This window comes from Portunus trituberculatus, chromosome 11 (assembly GCF_017591435.1).
Source record: "Portunus trituberculatus isolate SZX2019 chromosome 11, ASM1759143v1, whole genome shotgun sequence".
NCBI classification, from domain to species: domain Eukaryota; kingdom Metazoa; phylum Arthropoda; class Malacostraca; order Decapoda; family Portunidae; genus Portunus; species Portunus trituberculatus.
Genome location: NC_059265.1, coordinates 3,548,696 through 3,565,446, shown reverse-complemented (window position 1 = coordinate 3,565,446; position 16,751 = coordinate 3,548,696). Strand labels below are relative to the sequence as shown.

The 16,751-nt window shown below is 40.0% G+C and overlaps 2 protein-coding genes across 4 annotated transcripts in view; both read left to right on the top strand.

Moving 5' to 3' along the window:
- Positions 1-5,039, top strand: part of LOC123502386 — a 35,741-nt gene extending 30,702 nt beyond the window's left edge. The window contains exons 1-3 of one of the 3 annotated variants that reach the window (XM_045251576.1): positions 2,373-2,676; positions 4,086-4,321; positions 4,647-5,039. In XM_045251576.1, coding sequence (XP_045107511.1) covers positions 4,289-4,321; positions 4,647-5,024 — 411 coding nt within the window. In that variant the 5' untranslated portion in view covers positions 2,373-2,676; positions 4,086-4,288 and the 3' untranslated portion in view covers positions 5,025-5,039. Of the gene's footprint in view, positions 1-2,372; positions 2,677-4,085; positions 4,322-4,377; positions 4,528-4,646 lie in introns of those variants that run through there. The other 2 variants (XM_045251577.1, XM_045251575.1) reach the window with 2 other exon arrangements.
- The window catches only part of LOC123502384, a 273,598-nt gene that overhangs the window by 109,012 nt on the left and 147,835 nt on the right, over positions 1-16,751 (top strand). The window lies entirely within an intron of this gene.

The window sequence follows — 16,751 nt, the reverse complement described above, 5'->3', positions numbered from 1 at the left end:
AGATAATTAAAACTAACAACAACATACAAGCTAATTGTAGTCCAGTAACTACTCATACAATGTCCAGATAAAATAAATATCATAATATTCAAGACACACACACACACACACACACACACACACACACACACACACACACACACACACACACACACACACACACACACACACACACACACACACACACACACAGGCCCGGTAGCTCAGTGGTTAGAGCGCTGGGTTCACAAGCCAGATGACCGGGGTTCGATTCCCCGGCCGGGTGGAGATATTTTGGTGTGTCTCCTTTCACGTGTAGCCCTGTTCACCTAGCAGTGAGTAGGTACGGGATGTAAATCGAGGAGTTGTGACCTTGTTGTCCCGGTGTGTGGTGTGTGCCTGGTCTCAGACCTATCCGAAGATCGGAAATAAGGAGCTCTGAGCTCGTTCCGTAGGGTAACGTCTGGCTGTCTCGTCAGAGACTGCAGCAGATCAAACAGTGAATTACACACACCCTTACCACCAGTTATTTCGTCTTCTTCAATGACACTCAACTGTTCCCTCGCTTCTATAGACGCTACACTGAACATCCTGACTCTGTCATTTACTTCTAATCTAAACTGGAACCTACACACATCATTACATTAGAACAATATAAACACTCCCTATGAAATGAGGCGTTTTCAGTATTCTCTGCTAGATTTTCTCTCCCCCCTACTGGTAACTCCCTCCAAGTCAGCAGTATAGGTAACTTCACATACATATATTGTCTTAGATAAGCTGGCTGTTCCTCTTACCAATTTTTCTTTTCTAACTGACTGTCCTCACCTTTACTCTCATCGCCTGATTGTTGTGGCATTAGTGATTGTTATTGTGAGTGGTTGTTAGTGTTATTATTATTATTATTATTATTATTATTATTATTATTATTATTATTATTATTATTACTATTACTACTACTACTACTATCATTATTATTTTATTTGTTTATTTATTTATTTATTTATTTATTTATTTATTTATTTATTATTATCATTTACCGTCCTACTACTACTACTACTACTACTACTACTATCATTATTATTTTATTTATCTATTTATTTATTTATTTAATATTATTTTACTACTACTACTACTACTATATTATCACCATCATCATCATCATCATCATATCATTATCATCATCACTACAATCACCATTATCGGCGGTGTAATAATTCAAAGAAGCATAGGTCACCAGCTCCAGCCCTGCAGGTCATTAACTTGGTGACCTCCAAAGACCCTTGGTAATGTCAACAAAATGGTCTAACCGTGCACAAATCTCGAGGTAAAAACGTGTCCCAGTACTGAAGGGGTTCATTAAGAGAGGTAGCTTAATGCCTCCTCGCTCCTGCCTAACTGCCTGACTGGCTAACAATCACACCAGCTCCATCACCACTCTCGTTAATGGCCACAGTCTTCACTATCTTAATCCCCACGTAAGTTTGTGAAGCTGTATAAAATCACCCAGTAGTAAGCGTAGAGCATGGATATCGTAATGTGTCACGGTACTGAAAGGGTTAGCTATCCATTCACTCGTGTGAGCCACCAATAGTTTGCCTCCTAATTCCTTCTCCACCTCCCTCCGTCTCAGTCATTCTACTAACTTATTGCATTTCCATCATTACAACTCAATTCAACTCAAGCTTCCTTAGAAAAGTGATCCGTTCATGATACGTTTTTACTCTTCATTTTTTTTAATATTGATTCGTTGATTTGCAGGCTTAGAGAGAGAGAGAGAGAGAGAGAGAGATTATTATCTTTCATAATCAATTTTTCGTTAATGATACGGTTTTTTTTCTTTTCTTTATTCGTTAATTTACAGGCAGGGTTCACTTAGAGAGAGAGAGAGAGAGAGAGAGAGAGAGAGAGAATTATTATCTATTATACTCATTTCCCATTAATGATACGTTTTTTTTTTTTATTCGTTGATTTACAGGCAAGGTTCACTTGGAGAGAGAGAGAGAGAGAGATAGAGAATTATTATTACCTATTATAATCAATTTCCCGTTAATGATACGGGTTTTTTTCTTTATTCGTTAATTTACAGGCAGGGTTCACTTAGAGAGAGAGAGAGAGAGAATATTATTATCATCTAATCATAATCATTTATTACGAAGGAAGCTTCAAACTCTTACAACATAATGATAAAAAAAAAATCGTGTATAATTGTAAGTACTACACGGAAGGTGAGAATGCTTGATGAAACAAATTAATGCAATTGAGTGTGTGTAATGTTTGGTTTGGAAGGAGTTAAAGAGCGTGACTAGTTTATATCCAGGTGGTGGACCAGTGGTTAGGTTCACTGGCAGCGTTTCATATGCTCGTTTGCCCTCAAATTGCTCTTTCCTTATTGGCAGGTTGGGGTGGGGGAGACGAGAACGAAGCAAGGTTAGTAGCTCAGAATGGCAACTGGAACAGTATTAATCCAGACACCACGTTCGCTACATCTCTTCGGTCACCACGCCACCACTGACCCATCGAGTGTACGCAGCCCAGTGTCCGTCTGTGTCTTGTCGTGGGCGTGACGTTCAGCAGCGGCAGGAACAGCAACGGGAAGCTTGATCTGCGTGGGTTTTCGTGCGGCGGGGTGACGTGCCGCTGCTGTGAGGTTATCGGACTACACCACAGCACAGCACAGCACAGCACAGAGGAGAGGTTAGTGGTTTTTATGTAAATGTATAGTGTAGGTATGAACTGTTGTGTTGTGTGCGCGTTGGTACTGTAGTGGTGATAGGAAATTGTTTGTCAGTAACTTGGAGGTTGTTAGGAATGTTGACTGATAAAGGATAACTGGGTTTGTGTAGGATGTGCACTGCGTCTATTGGAAGGTTAATTGTACGATGTCCGTCTGTGTGTCAATGTAGGATGTATCAGGAACCATCGCTACGTGTGGGTGTTAAATTTACTTGGTGTAGTTGTCAATAAGGGCAGATGGTCGTTCATTCACTAGTGTGGTTAGAGTAACGTGGGTTCAGAATAGATTTGTGTAATGGCTGTAACAAGTGTAGTGTTTTCGTGGTCATTGTAGTTGTGTAGGAAGGAAGAATTACGCTTAACCTCTCCAGTACTGTGACGCATTTTCACCTTGAGATGTGTGTACGATTAAATCATTCTATTGATGTTACAAAGCGTGTATGGATGTCACAAGGTTTCTCAAGTTGTATAAAATCACCAAATAGTAAGAGAAGGAATATGAAAACGCGTCTTGGTGCTGAAGGGATTAAACGGGTCGCGTTACTATAGAACTCCTTAAGTAAGTTGTATTTGAGGCTAGAATGTTTCAGGTTAGTCATTGTGGTTCCCTCGTTATAGAATAGGTACCAGAATCGGCGAAAAGAATGAGTGGACAGGATTTCCTAACGTAACGAGGCTGGTGTTTCAAGGTACGTGCATTAGAAGCGAGATGTGGTAGCATAACGAAAAGTTTGGGGATATAACCATGAAATTAGTTCTTGAAGTGGTAGGCTGGCGTAAATGGTTCGAGGTTCACGAGTGACGGTGGGAGGGTTTGTGTGTGGGGAGGGTGGGAGGGTTTGTGTGGGGAGGGTTGAGAATGGCTGGGAGGAATGAAGTGAGCGTGAATGGCTCGTGGCAAGAGGAGGCAGAGTGGGAACTAACTGAATGCAGTGTGATAAAATAGGAGACAGAAGGGATGGATGGTGTGGTGCGAGTGTTTGGCTGGGTTAGGGCACTGTGAAGACGTGTAACTGAGTAGAGACGAGTGAAAGGCTGGCTGAGGCAGTGGTTAAGTTTTAGGACAGACAGAGGGGGGAATAGTGTTGAGAGTGAGTTTGGGCACATTATGGATGGAAGTGAAGACGTGAAGGGAATGTGTGGTGTTGGTCATTTAGAGATAATTAGTGAAAAAGATACTGCTGTTCATGTTTTTGTGATGGTATTGGTGGTGGTGGTGGTGGTGGTAAGAATACGTAGAATGAAGTGAAAGGCTGATTGAGGAAGTGAAGGAATTTGCTTAGGGCTATCTTGCTTGTTAGCTGTAGGGATAATTAGTGAACAAGTAAACAAGGTACTGCTTTGTTCATGCTTATTCTTGTCCATTACAGGCGCTGACGATCCAAAGGCCTGATGACTCCACAGCGGTAATGAGCCTCGTCTACCTTGCACTTAACGGACAATGCTCACTACCAACACCTCTGCCTCTGCCACCGCCACTGCCGCCGTTGAGGGAGACTGACTGGCTGGATGAGTGGGTGATAGAGGCGAGGCAGGTGTGGTGAGGCGGAGGATTGGAGACGAGAACCTACAGATGACGGCAGACACGGAAGATTCCACTAACCAGGTAGGTAAATGTGTGGCAAGATTGGTTGTGTGGGTGAGGATCGGGTGTGGGGGAAGTTTGAGGGGGTTTGACGTGGTGTGGTTTACTGAGACTGGCGTGGGAGATGAGAATGAAGGGATGGGAGTGTCAGGATGGTGAAGGGCCAGGATGCTACGTCACACGGGAGACGCTGGGAGGAGAACGAGGGAGAAGGGTGTAACTGGAGTGTAAGTGGAATAACGATCGAGGAGGGCGAGTGAGAGGCTGACTGAGGCAGTGAAGTGTGTATTGTAGGAGTGTGGCGTGGTACATATGGAGATAATCGGTTAATTTTTCTCCATTACAGGAGTCGGTGATCCGAAGCCGTGACTGCAGCGATCCCATGCGTCCTGCACCATCAGGGAAGGACTCTCTGGCTTCGCACTGCGCCTACATTGACCGTTGCCGCCGCCGCTGCTACCGCTACTCTGAGGGGCACTGTCTCGCATTGGGCCTTCACTGTCGTCCCGCTGATACACGTGTCGCCGTCGCCGCTACTGGCACTGAGGGACTTCGCCTCGCAGCGGCCTGGCAAACACCTGCTACACCACCACCACTAACTCCACCACCGCAGTCCAGAGATTCAGCTTCGCATAGCAGACATCCTCCTATTCAACGCTTGCTACCTCTACCACCTCATTATGGTGGTGTCACTGTACTTGGATCTGTTGTCACTACTGAATAATAATGTGTAAAGAAATCTTTTTGTTTCGGTAAATTTCCTTTCCTGGGAATATTTGTGGGTTTTGTTAAACTTCCTTTCCTGGGAATATTTGTGGGTTGTGGGTGGTTTCAGTGAGTAGTCGCCTCAAGCTGGCTTGGATCCGTCTGACACCAATATTGCCTCCATTGACCACCACCTACACTCGCTCTAAACGATCACACCCCAGAAATAAAACGCGCTAGATTTGAAGCTTTCTTTCTATTTATTAAAATAAACAATACAAAAAAAAGTGGTTGTTAGAAAATGAGAAACTAAAGCGAAAAAGTTACATGACTTCAAATAACAATGTAAAAAAATGGTCCCAAAATACCATCTGGCTGAAAAATCTTCAAACGGTCTACATAAAATACACAGCACTACTCTGGCCAAAAAAACACTAAAAATGGCAAAGCCGAAAAACGGGCCCTAAAAATCGTACAAAATACAGCACTACTGGCCAAAAAAACAAAAAATGGTAAAAATCTAGAAAATGGCAAAAAAAAAGCCGAAAAACGGGCCCTAAAACGTACGGGCCCTAAAAATCGTACTAAGTCGAAAATACTCTAAAGAGTCTCCGGAGATAAGGTGGATGCATATTGGAGCTAAAATTAAATACAAGTCTCCCTACACTTTTATTCAATTTTTGACATTATTACACATTGCCTGCAAAAAAAAAAACCCACAAATATTTTCAACTGAATAAAACAATATATATACAAAGAATACAGAGAAAGTCTACACAAATTTTCAACTTGAGTATAAAAAGTGAGCAAAATCCTATGGTGAAAAAGTCTAGACAATAAATAAACTGAGTATAAAAAGTGAGCAAAATCCTATGGTGAAAAGTCTAGAGAGTATAAAAATTGAGCAAAATCCTATGGTGAAAAAGTCTAGACAATAAATAGACAAATTTTCAACTTAACAGTATAAAAAAAAATAGTCTACCATGATTTTCAACTTAATAAATAATATATAAAAATTTAAGTCTACAATAATTTTCAACTTAATATACAATAAATATTAACATCAATATTAACATCAATTTATAATATACAATAAATATTAACATGAATTTTCAACTTTGCAAAATTTTTAGAAATTTCAACTTCACAAATTATTTTTAAACAACTTTTCAAGTTAACAAATATTCAAAGAGAGAGAGAGAGAGAGAGAGAGAGAGAGAGAGAGAGAGAGAGAGAGAGAGAGAGAGAGAGAGAGAGAGAGAGAGAGAGAGAGAGAGAGAGAGAGAGAGAGAGAGAGAGAGAGAGAGAGAGAGAGAGAGAGAGAGAGAGAGAGAGAGAGAGAGAGAGAGAGAGAGAGAGAGAGAGAGAGAGAGAGAGAGAGAGAGAGAGAGAGAGAGAGAGAGAGAGAGAGAGAGAGAGAGAGAGAGAGAGAGAGAGAGAGAGAGAGAGAGAGAGAGAGAGAGAGAGAGAGAGAGAGAGAGAGAGAGAGAGAGAGAGAGAGAGAGAGAGAGAGAGAGAGAGAGAGAGAGAGAGAGAGAGAGAGAGAGAGAGAGAGAGAGAGAGAGAGAGAGAGAGAGAGAGAGAGAGAGAGAGAGAGAGAGAGAGAGAGAGAGAGAGAGAGAGAGAGAGAGAGAGAGAGAGAGAGAGAGAGAGAGAGAGAGAGAGAGAGAGAGAGAGAGAGAGAGAGAGAGAGAGAGAGAGAGAGAGAGAGAGAGAGAGAGAGAGAGAGAGAGAGAGAGAGAGAGAGAGAGAGAGAGAGAGAGAGAGAGAGAGAGAGAGAGAGAGAGAGAGAGAGAGAGAGAGAGAGAGAGAGAGAGAGAGAGAGAGAGAGAGAGAGAGAGAGAGAGAGAGAGAGAGAGAGAGAGAGAGAGAGAGAGAGAGAGAGAGAGAGAGAGAGAGAGAGAGAGAGAGAGAGAGAGAGAGAGAGAGAGAGAGAGAGAGAGAGAGAGAGAGAGAGAGAGAGAGAGAGAGAGAGAGAGAGAGAGAGAGAGAGAGAGAGAGAGAGAGAGAGAGAGAGAGAGAGAGAGAGAGAGAGAGAGAGAGAGAGAGAGAGAGAGAGAGAGAGAGAGAGAGAGAGAGAGAGAGAGAGAGAGAGAGAGAGAGAGAGAGAGAGAGAGAGAGAGAGAGTGCAATCAAAGTAAACAATCAAATAGTAATAATATCCATGAAAACATTTTTAAAACAACACACACATTAATCTTGTGCCCTCCATACACCCTTGCTAATGTCATTAAAATGGTCTAATGGTACACAAATCTCAAGGTAAAAATGTGTCCCAGTACTGAAGGGATTAAAATAGTGAAGGCTGTAGCCATTAATCCTTTGACCACCATAGACCCTTGCTAATATCAATAAAATGGAGAGGTGTATGGAGATCACAAGATTAATGGCCACAGTCTTCACTATTTCAACCCCTTCAGTACTGGGACACATTTTTACCCTGAGATCTGTGTACCATTAAACCATTTTATTGATATTAGGAAAAGTTTATAGACATCAGAAGGTTAATGGTCACAGTCTTCACTATTTCAACCCCTTCAGTACTGGGACACATTTTTACCCTGAGATCTGAGTACCATTAAACCATTTTATTGATATTAGGAAAAGTTTATAGACATCAGAAGGTTAATGGTCACAGTCTTCACTATTTTAACCCCTTCAGTACTGGGACACATTTTTACCTTGACATTTCTGTACCATTAGACCATTTTATTGACATTAGGAAAGGTCTACAGAGGTCAGAAGATTAACGGCCACATTCTTCATTATTTTAACCCTTTAATACTGGGACATCTTGAGATTTTGTGTACCATTAGACCATTTTATTGACAGTAGGAAAGATCTATAGACGTCACAAGACTAATGGCCACATTCATCACTATTCTAACCCCCTTCAACATTGACACACATTTTTAACTTGAAATTTGTGTACAATTAGACATTTTATTGACATCAGGAAAGGTCTATAGAGGGCAGAAGAATAATGGCAACAGTCTTCACTATTTTAACCCCTTCAGTACTGGGACATATTTCTACCTTGAGATCTGCGTACCATTAGACCATTTAATTGACACTTGAAAGATCTATTGAAGGCAGAAGATTAATGGCCATAATCTTCACTATTTTACCCCTTCAGTACTGGGACACATTTTTTACCTTGAGATTTGTGTACCATTAGACCATTTTATTGACATTAGCAAGGGTCTATGGAGGTGACAAGATTAATAGCCACAGTCTTCACTATTTAACCCCTTCAGTACTGGGACACATTTTTACCATGAGATTTGTGTACCATTAGATCTTTTCATTGCCATGAGAGAGAGAGAGAGAGAGAGAGAGAGAGAGAGAGAGAGAGAGAGAGAGAGAGAGAGAGAGAGAGAGAGAGAGAGAGAGAGAGAGAGAGAGAGAGAGAGAGAGAGAGAGAGAGAGAGAGAGAGAGAGAGCAATCAAAGTAAACAATCAAATATTAATAATATACATGAAAACAACAATTTTAAAACAACACACACATTAATCTTGTGCCCTCCATACACCTTGCCAATATCATTAAAATGGTCTAATGGTACACAAATCTCAAGGTAAAAATGTGTCCCAGTACTGAATTGATTAAAATAGTGAAGGCTTTGGCCATTAATCCTTTGACCACCATAGACCCTTGCTAATATCAATAAAATGGAGAGGTGTATGGAGATCACAAGATTAATGGCCACAGTCTTCACTATTTCAACCCTTCAGTACTGGGACACATTTTTACCCTGAGATCTGTGTACCATTAAACCATTTTATTGATATTAGGAAAAGTTTATAGACATCAGAAGGTTAATGGTCACAGTCTTCACTATTTCAACCCCTTCAGTACTGGGACACATTTTTACCCTGAGATCTGTGTACCATTAAACCATTTTATTGATATTAGGAAAAGTTTATAGACATCAGAAGGTTAATGGTCACAGTCTTCACTATTTTAACCCCTTCAGTACTGGGACACATTTTTACCTTGACATTTCTGTATCATTAGACCATTTTATTGACATTAGGAAAGGTCTACAGAGGTCAGAAGATTAACGGCCACATTCTTCATTATTTTAACCCCTTTAATACTGGGACATCTTGAGATTTTGTGTACCATTAGACCATTTTATTGACAGTAGGAAAGATCTATAGACGTCACAAGACTAATGGCCACATTCATCACTATTCTAACCCCCTTCAACATTGACACACATTTTTAACTTGAAATTTGTGTACAATTAGACATTTTATTGACATCAGGAAAGGTCTATAGAGGGCAGAAGAATAATGGCAACAGTCTTCACTATTTTAACCCCTTCAGTACTGGGACATATTTCTACCTTGAGATCTGCGTACCATTAGACCATTTTATTGACACTTGGAAAGATCTATTGAAGGCAGATTAATGGCCATAATCTTCACTATTTTTACCCCTTCAGTACTGGGACACATTTTTTACCTTGAGATTTGTGTACCATTAGACCATTTTATTGACATTAGCAAGGGTCTATGGAGGTGACAAGATTAATAGCCACAGTCTTCACTATTTAACCCCTTCAGTACTGGGACACATTTTTACCATGAGATTTGTGTACCATTAGATCTTTTCATTGAGAGAGAGAGAGAGAGAGAGAGAGAGAGAGAGAGAGAGAGAGAGAGAGAGAGAGAGAGAGAGAGAGAGAGAGAGAGAGAGAGCAGAAAGTAAACAATCAAATAGTAATAATATACATGAAAACAACATTTTTAAAACAACACACACATTAATCTTGTGCCTCCATACACCCTTGTTAATATCATTAAAATGGTCTAATGGTACACAAATCTCAAGGTAAAATGTGTCCCAGTACTGAATTGATTAAAATAGTGAAGGCTGTGGCCATTAATCCTTTGACCACCATAGACCCTTGCTAATATCAATAAAATGGAGAGGTGTATGGAGATCACAAGATTAATGGCCACAGTCTTCACTATTTCAACCCCTTCAGTACTGGGACACATTTTTACCCTGAGATCTGTGTACCATTAAACCATTTTATTGATATTAGAAAAAGTTTATACACATCAGAAGGTTAATGGTCACAGTCTTCACTATTTTAACCCCTTCAGTACTGGGACACATTTTTACCTTGACATTTCTGTACCATTAGACCATTTTATTGACATTAGGAAAGGTCTACAGAGATCAGAATATTAACTGCCACATTCTTCATTATTTTAACCCCTTTAATACTAGGACATCTTGAGATTTTGTGTACCATTAGACCATTTTATTGACAGTAGGAAAGATCTATAGACGTCAGAAGACTAATGGCCACATTCTTCACTATTTTAACCCCCTTCAACATTGACACACATTTTACCTTGAAATTTGTGTACAATTAGACATTTTATTGACATCAGGAAAGCTCTATACAGGCCAGAAGAATAATGGCAAGTCTTCACTATTTTAACCCCTTCAGTACTGGGACATATTTCTACCTTGAGATCTGTGTACCATTAGACCATTTTATTGACACTTGGAAAGATCTATAGAAGGCAGAAGATTAATGGCCACAGTCTTCACTATTTAACCCCTTCAGTACTGGGACACATTTTTTACCTTGAGATTTGTGTACCATTAGATCTTTTCATTGCCATTAAGAAAAATCCATAAAAGAGAGAGAGAGAGAGAGAGAGAGAGAGAGAGAGAGAGAGAGAGAGAGAGAGAGAGAGAGAGAGAGAGAGAGAGAGAGAGAGAGAGTTGTAAAGGCAGAATGACAAGATTTCTGTATTATTAAGTGGAGAAACAGTCTTGAAAATGCTGCCAGTCATCTGTGTGGCCTTGGAAAACAGTGGTGGTGAGAGAATAAGGGTATTTTTATGGTTCCTGAGGCAGAGTGACATTTCTACAATATTAAGTGGAGAAACACTCATGAAAACCCTGCCAGTGATCTCTGTGGCCTTGAAGGCGTGTTGTTGAAACACCAAAGTGTTTGTGAATACAGGCCTTTGTCTGACACACAAGCAGCAACAATGCACATTCTTCATTCCTCTGAGTTCAGTAAGTGAAGGAGTGAGTGAGTGCTGAGTCAATCTCTTAACAAGCACACTGCATCTTTGTCCAGAGAATCCAACACTTGCTTCACAAACTCATGTGGGGGATTGAAATAGTGAAGACTGTGCCCATTAATCTTGTCACCTCCATACACCCTTCTTAACCCCTTCAGTACTGGGACACATTTTTACCTTGAGATTTGTGCACCATTAGACCATTTTATTGACATTATTGAAGGTCTATGAAGGTCACAAAATTAATGGCCACAGTCTTCACAATTTTCATCCCCACATGAGTTTGTGAAGCTGTACAAAATCACCAAATAGTCACCACAAGGAATATGGAAATGTGTCATGGTACTGAAGGGGTTAATGTCAAAAAAAGGGTATTACCATAGCCAAACTTTCTTCAAATGCCCTCAAAACATGCCAAATGGTCTTAAAATACCATAAAACATGCCAAATGGTCTTAAAATACCATAAAAACATGCCAAATGGTCTTAAAATACCATAAAACATGCCAAATGGTCTTAAAATACCATAAAACATGCCAAATGGTCTTAAAATACCATAAAACATGCCAAATGGTCTTAAAATACCATAAAACATGTCAAATGGTCTTAAAATACCATAAAACATGTCAAATGGTCTTAAAATACCATACAAACATGCCAAATGGTCTTAAAATACCATACAAGCATGCCAAATGGTCTTAACATACCATAATAACATGCCAAATGGTCTTAACATACCATAAAACATGCCAAATGGTCTTAACATACCATAAAACATGCCAAATGGTCTTAAAATACCATACAAACATGCCAAATGGTCTTAAAATACCATAAAAACATGTCAAATGGTTTTAAAATGTCCTTATAATTAAAAATGCCAAACTGCTAATCTATCCTAACTATTCTTCATGGCTCCAGGTGTTGTCTTGTACTCTGGGTGTTGCTGATGGCTGTAGGTGTTGTAGAAGGCTTGTGTTGTGTTGTGGCTTGTCTTGTCTTGGCTTGGTGGTGCAGTGTTCCAGCAGCAGTGTCTCTCCTTGGCAGCATTCAGGACTTGACTTTCCTGTAATGAGAGGTGCACTGTTTATATTGAGTCACCTTCACTATTTTGTAAACTGAACTGAACGCAACTCAAATGCCGTTAAAACATGTCAAACTTTTTTAACTGACCTCAAAACATGCAAAACTGTCTTAAAATCCTATCAAAACATATCAAACTGTCTTATAATTTCCTCAAAACCTGGCAAACTATCTTAAAATGCCCTCAAAACATACCAAACTGTCTTAAAATGTCCTTAAAACATGACAAACTGCCTTAAAATGGCTTCATAACATGCCAAATCTGTCTCAAATTAAAGATGTACTTACACATTAGTAGACCAATTCAGAAAATGAGCTTTCACCTAATCTTTTCAATTAAATAGAAAAAATTTTAGTTTATTCTAAATTTCTAGTGTATTGCTATGATCTTAAATAATTAATATGCAACAAATTATACACAATGCACATGATTACAAAACAGAATTGTTACTTTCTTAGTTATGGAAATTTTACATCCTTAGGTTAACACAAGTAACTCAAAAATTAAACTTGCATTAAAATCAATATACATATATAATTCAAGCTTCCACCTATTCCAGTATGATATCTTGGAAAAGGCTACCACTACCACTGTTAATTATAAATCAAATAAGAATATGCTGTTATTTACAATAATGCAAAAACTATATATATATATATATATATATATATATATATATATATATATATATATATATATATATATATATATATATATATATATATATATATATATATATATATATATATATATATATATATATATATAAATTGCACTCAAAATCTGCCAAACTGCCTTAATATGCCCTCAAAACCTGCCAAACTGTCTTAAAATGCCATCAAAACATGTCAAACTATCTTAAATTGGCCTCAAAACCTGCCAAACTGTCTAAAATTGCCTCAAAATATACCAAACTGTCTTAATATGCCCTGAAAACCTGCCAAACTGTCTTCAATTCACTTCAAAACCTCTCAAATTGTCTTAATATACCCTGAAAACCAGCCATACTGTTTTAAATTGCTCTCAAAACCTGCCAAAATTAAATGTATTAAAATGCCCTAAAAAAATGTCAAACTCTCAAAATGCCCTTAAAACATGCCAAACTATCTCAATATGGCCATAAAACATGTCAAACTGTTTTAAAATATCCTCAAACATGCCAAACTGTCTCAAAATATACTAAACTGTCTTAAACTGCCCACCAAACACATCAAACTGTCTCAAAATACCCTCAACACATGCCAAACTATCTAAAATGCCCTTAAAATATGCCAAACTGTTTAAATATACCCTCAAAACATGACAAACTGCCTCAAAATTCCCTCAAAACCTTAACTGCCCAACCTAACCTAATGTAACCTAACCACACCTCCCACACCTCACACCACACCACTGACCTGCATAAGGAAGAGAGCCGTGTGACCTCAGCGTTGAGTGGCCGAGGTACCTCCTCTCGGGTCACAGTGAAGTCACATTCCAGGGAATCCTGTGGCAAAAGGTCAGAGGTCACACAGGTCAGGTCACACTGGGATAGTAATAATAGTAATTGTATTAGCACAAGAGGAGGAGGAGGAGGAGGAGGAGGAGGAGGAGGAGGAGATGTCAAATTGTGTTAAAATGTCCTCAAAACCTGACAAACTATCTTAACCCTTCTTGGCTTACGGTGATCGTACATGAATGATGATATTGTTCCGTCCAGAGAGACGGCGATCGTATCGGTAATCATGATTTTTCCCGCTTGACATTTGAAGATTGGCGCGGGCTGTGTCATTATTTCTTGGCATTGCTCGATAATGAATTACTGGATCATATAGTGACTGAAACCAACTGATATTTCTGATATTTCAAAATTACCCGTGAGTAGGGAACGGAAAATAAATTCATCCACCGTAAGCCAAGGGTTAAAATGTCCTCAAAACATGAGAGAGAGAGAGAGAGAGAGAGAGAGAGAGAGAGAGAGAGAGAGAGAGAGAGAGAGAGAGAGAGAGAGAGAGAGAGAGAGAGACCTTAGTGTTTTAGTGTGTGAGGCCATAAATTCAGTGTTATTGAAGCAGTGGGTCTTAAAATGTCATCAGAACCTGCCAAATTGTCTTAAAATGCCATCAAAACCTGTCAAACTTTCTTAAATTGCAGTTAAAATCTGCCAAACTCTCTTAATATGTCATGAAAACATGTCAAACTGTCTTAATATGCCCTTAGAACATGCCAAACTGTCTTAAAATGTCTTCAAAACATGCCAAACTATTTTAACATGGCCTCAAAACCAGCTAAACTGTCTCAAATTTCCCTCAAAACATAACAAACTACCTTAATATGCCCTCCAAATCTGCCAAACTGTCTTCAATTTCCCTAAAAACCTCCAAAATTTTCTTAATATACCCTCAAAACATACCAAACTATCTCAATATGCCCTCCAAACTGTCTTAAAATGCCCTCAAAACATGTCAAACTGTCTCAAAATGCTTTCAAAACATGCCAAACTGTCTCAAAATGCTCTCAAAACATGCCAAACTGTTTAAAAATACCCTCCAAACATGCCAAACTGCCTAAAATAGGCTTCAAAATCTTACCCAGGCTAACCCAACCTACCTAACCTGACCACACCTCCCACACCACACACCACACCACTGACCTGCATAAGGAAGGGAGCCGTGTGACCTCAGCGTTGAGTGGCCACCTCCTCTCGGGTCACAGTGAAGTCGCAGTCCAAGGAGTCCTGCGGCAAAGGTCAGAGGTCACACAGGTCACACTGGGATAGTAATAATAGTAATAGTATTAGCACAGGAGGAGGAGGAGGAGGAGGAGGAGGAGGAGGAGGAGGAGGAGGAGGAGGAGGAGAGAGAGAGAGAGAGAGAGAGAGAGAGAGAGAGAGAGAGAGAGAGAGAGAGAGAGAGAGAGAGAGAGAGAGAGAGAGAGAGAGAGAATTGAAATAGCAAAACTTTATGAAATGACAATATTTATTATTTTACCTTTTCTTTTTCTCTTTTCTTCTTCTCCTCCTCTTTCATATTCCTCCACCTCTTCCTTCTTCTTCTTCTTCTTCTTCCTGTTCCTGTTCCTGATCCTCTTCTTCCTCCTCCTCCTCTTCTTGCCTTGGTCCGTCTTTCTCCATATTCTTAACACAATCTGAAATAAATAAAACTGGATTAATATTAGAGAGAGAGAGAGAGAGAGAGAGAGAGAGAGAGAGAGAGAGAGAGAGAGAGAGAGAGAGAGAGAGAGAGAGAGAGAGAGAGAGAGAGAGACCTTAGTGTTTCAGTGTGCGGAGGCCATAAATTCAGAGTGTTATTGAAGCAGTGGGTAAGTAAGTGAAGTGTTTGACAGTGACACATAGAGAATAAGTGAATAAGTGAAGTGATAATACAAGATACATAGTGACACAAGTGATACACTGCAGGAGTAATTATCACTACATCAATAAGAACACTAGCAGTCAAATAGTTGGTGGGCTTTGAGATAGGAGATACCCATAATGCCTTCTTTAGCCCGTTAAAACACAATGGAAATGCACATATTAGCTATATGCTGAGTACTAATAAAAAATTAATAAATAAAAAGATATTTATGTGTGAAAACCTTACAAAATGGCACATCTATCATGAACCCTTTGTCAGCGACTCCGCCACCCCGCACTGCACAACCCCACCCCCGCACCGTGTTCTGTTGGGGTGCTGACGTAAGAAGACATTCATTTCATCCCTTGTGACATGAAGCCACTTTTTTGCCATAAACTTTTTGTAATATATTTTTGGGTTGTCCACAAAACGCTTGGCTGCCGGGACACTGGTCCACGCACACAGCGACTGTACCACCTCGTCTGACATGAAGAGCTGGAAGCAGTGCAGACCACTCATGTCATTCCTTGGTACATCAGGATCAAAGCCACAAAAATCCTCAGTCAGGACCGGACCAGTACCGGGACGCTGGTCAGCAAAGGGATCAGATAAGACAGAGAAAGTATGGAGGGAAGCATGCAGTGCAGGGCTGCCTGGCTGCTCCTCATCCTCCACACTTCCATGTCCACATTTAAAACCATACACTCTTCGGCACTGTCCCCGAGAAACCATCCCATGCGCTCGCCTCGATTCCCGGTCCCCCTTCGCAGTTCCTCCACCCAGCGGATTTGACATCACATTAAAAGAGAAATATATGGTATATAATTTTGTTTTTGTGTAGGGGTTCCTTGAGACATGTCATGTATTTGAAGGGTTACGCAAGGCTAAAAGATTGAGAAACGCTGCCTTATTCGTTACCATATTCTCTCTCTCTCTCTCCCTTATTCGTTACCATATTCTCTCTCTCTCTCTCTCTCCTTATTCGTTTACATATTCTCTCTCTCTCCCTCTCCTTATGCGTTTCCATATTCATTCTCTCTCTCTCTCTCTCTCTCTCTCTCTCTCTCTCTCTCTCTCTCTCTCTCTCTCTCTCCAATCTCGTCTCTGACCAATAGCGTGGCTTCATATATGTGACGTCAAATCAGCTGGGTGGAGGAGCTGTGAAGTGGGAGCCGGGAATCAAGGCGAGCACGCGGATGGTTTCTTGGGGACAGTGCCCACTCTTCTAAACCAACATATATGCTTTCCATCTCCTTAATTGTCATCCTCAC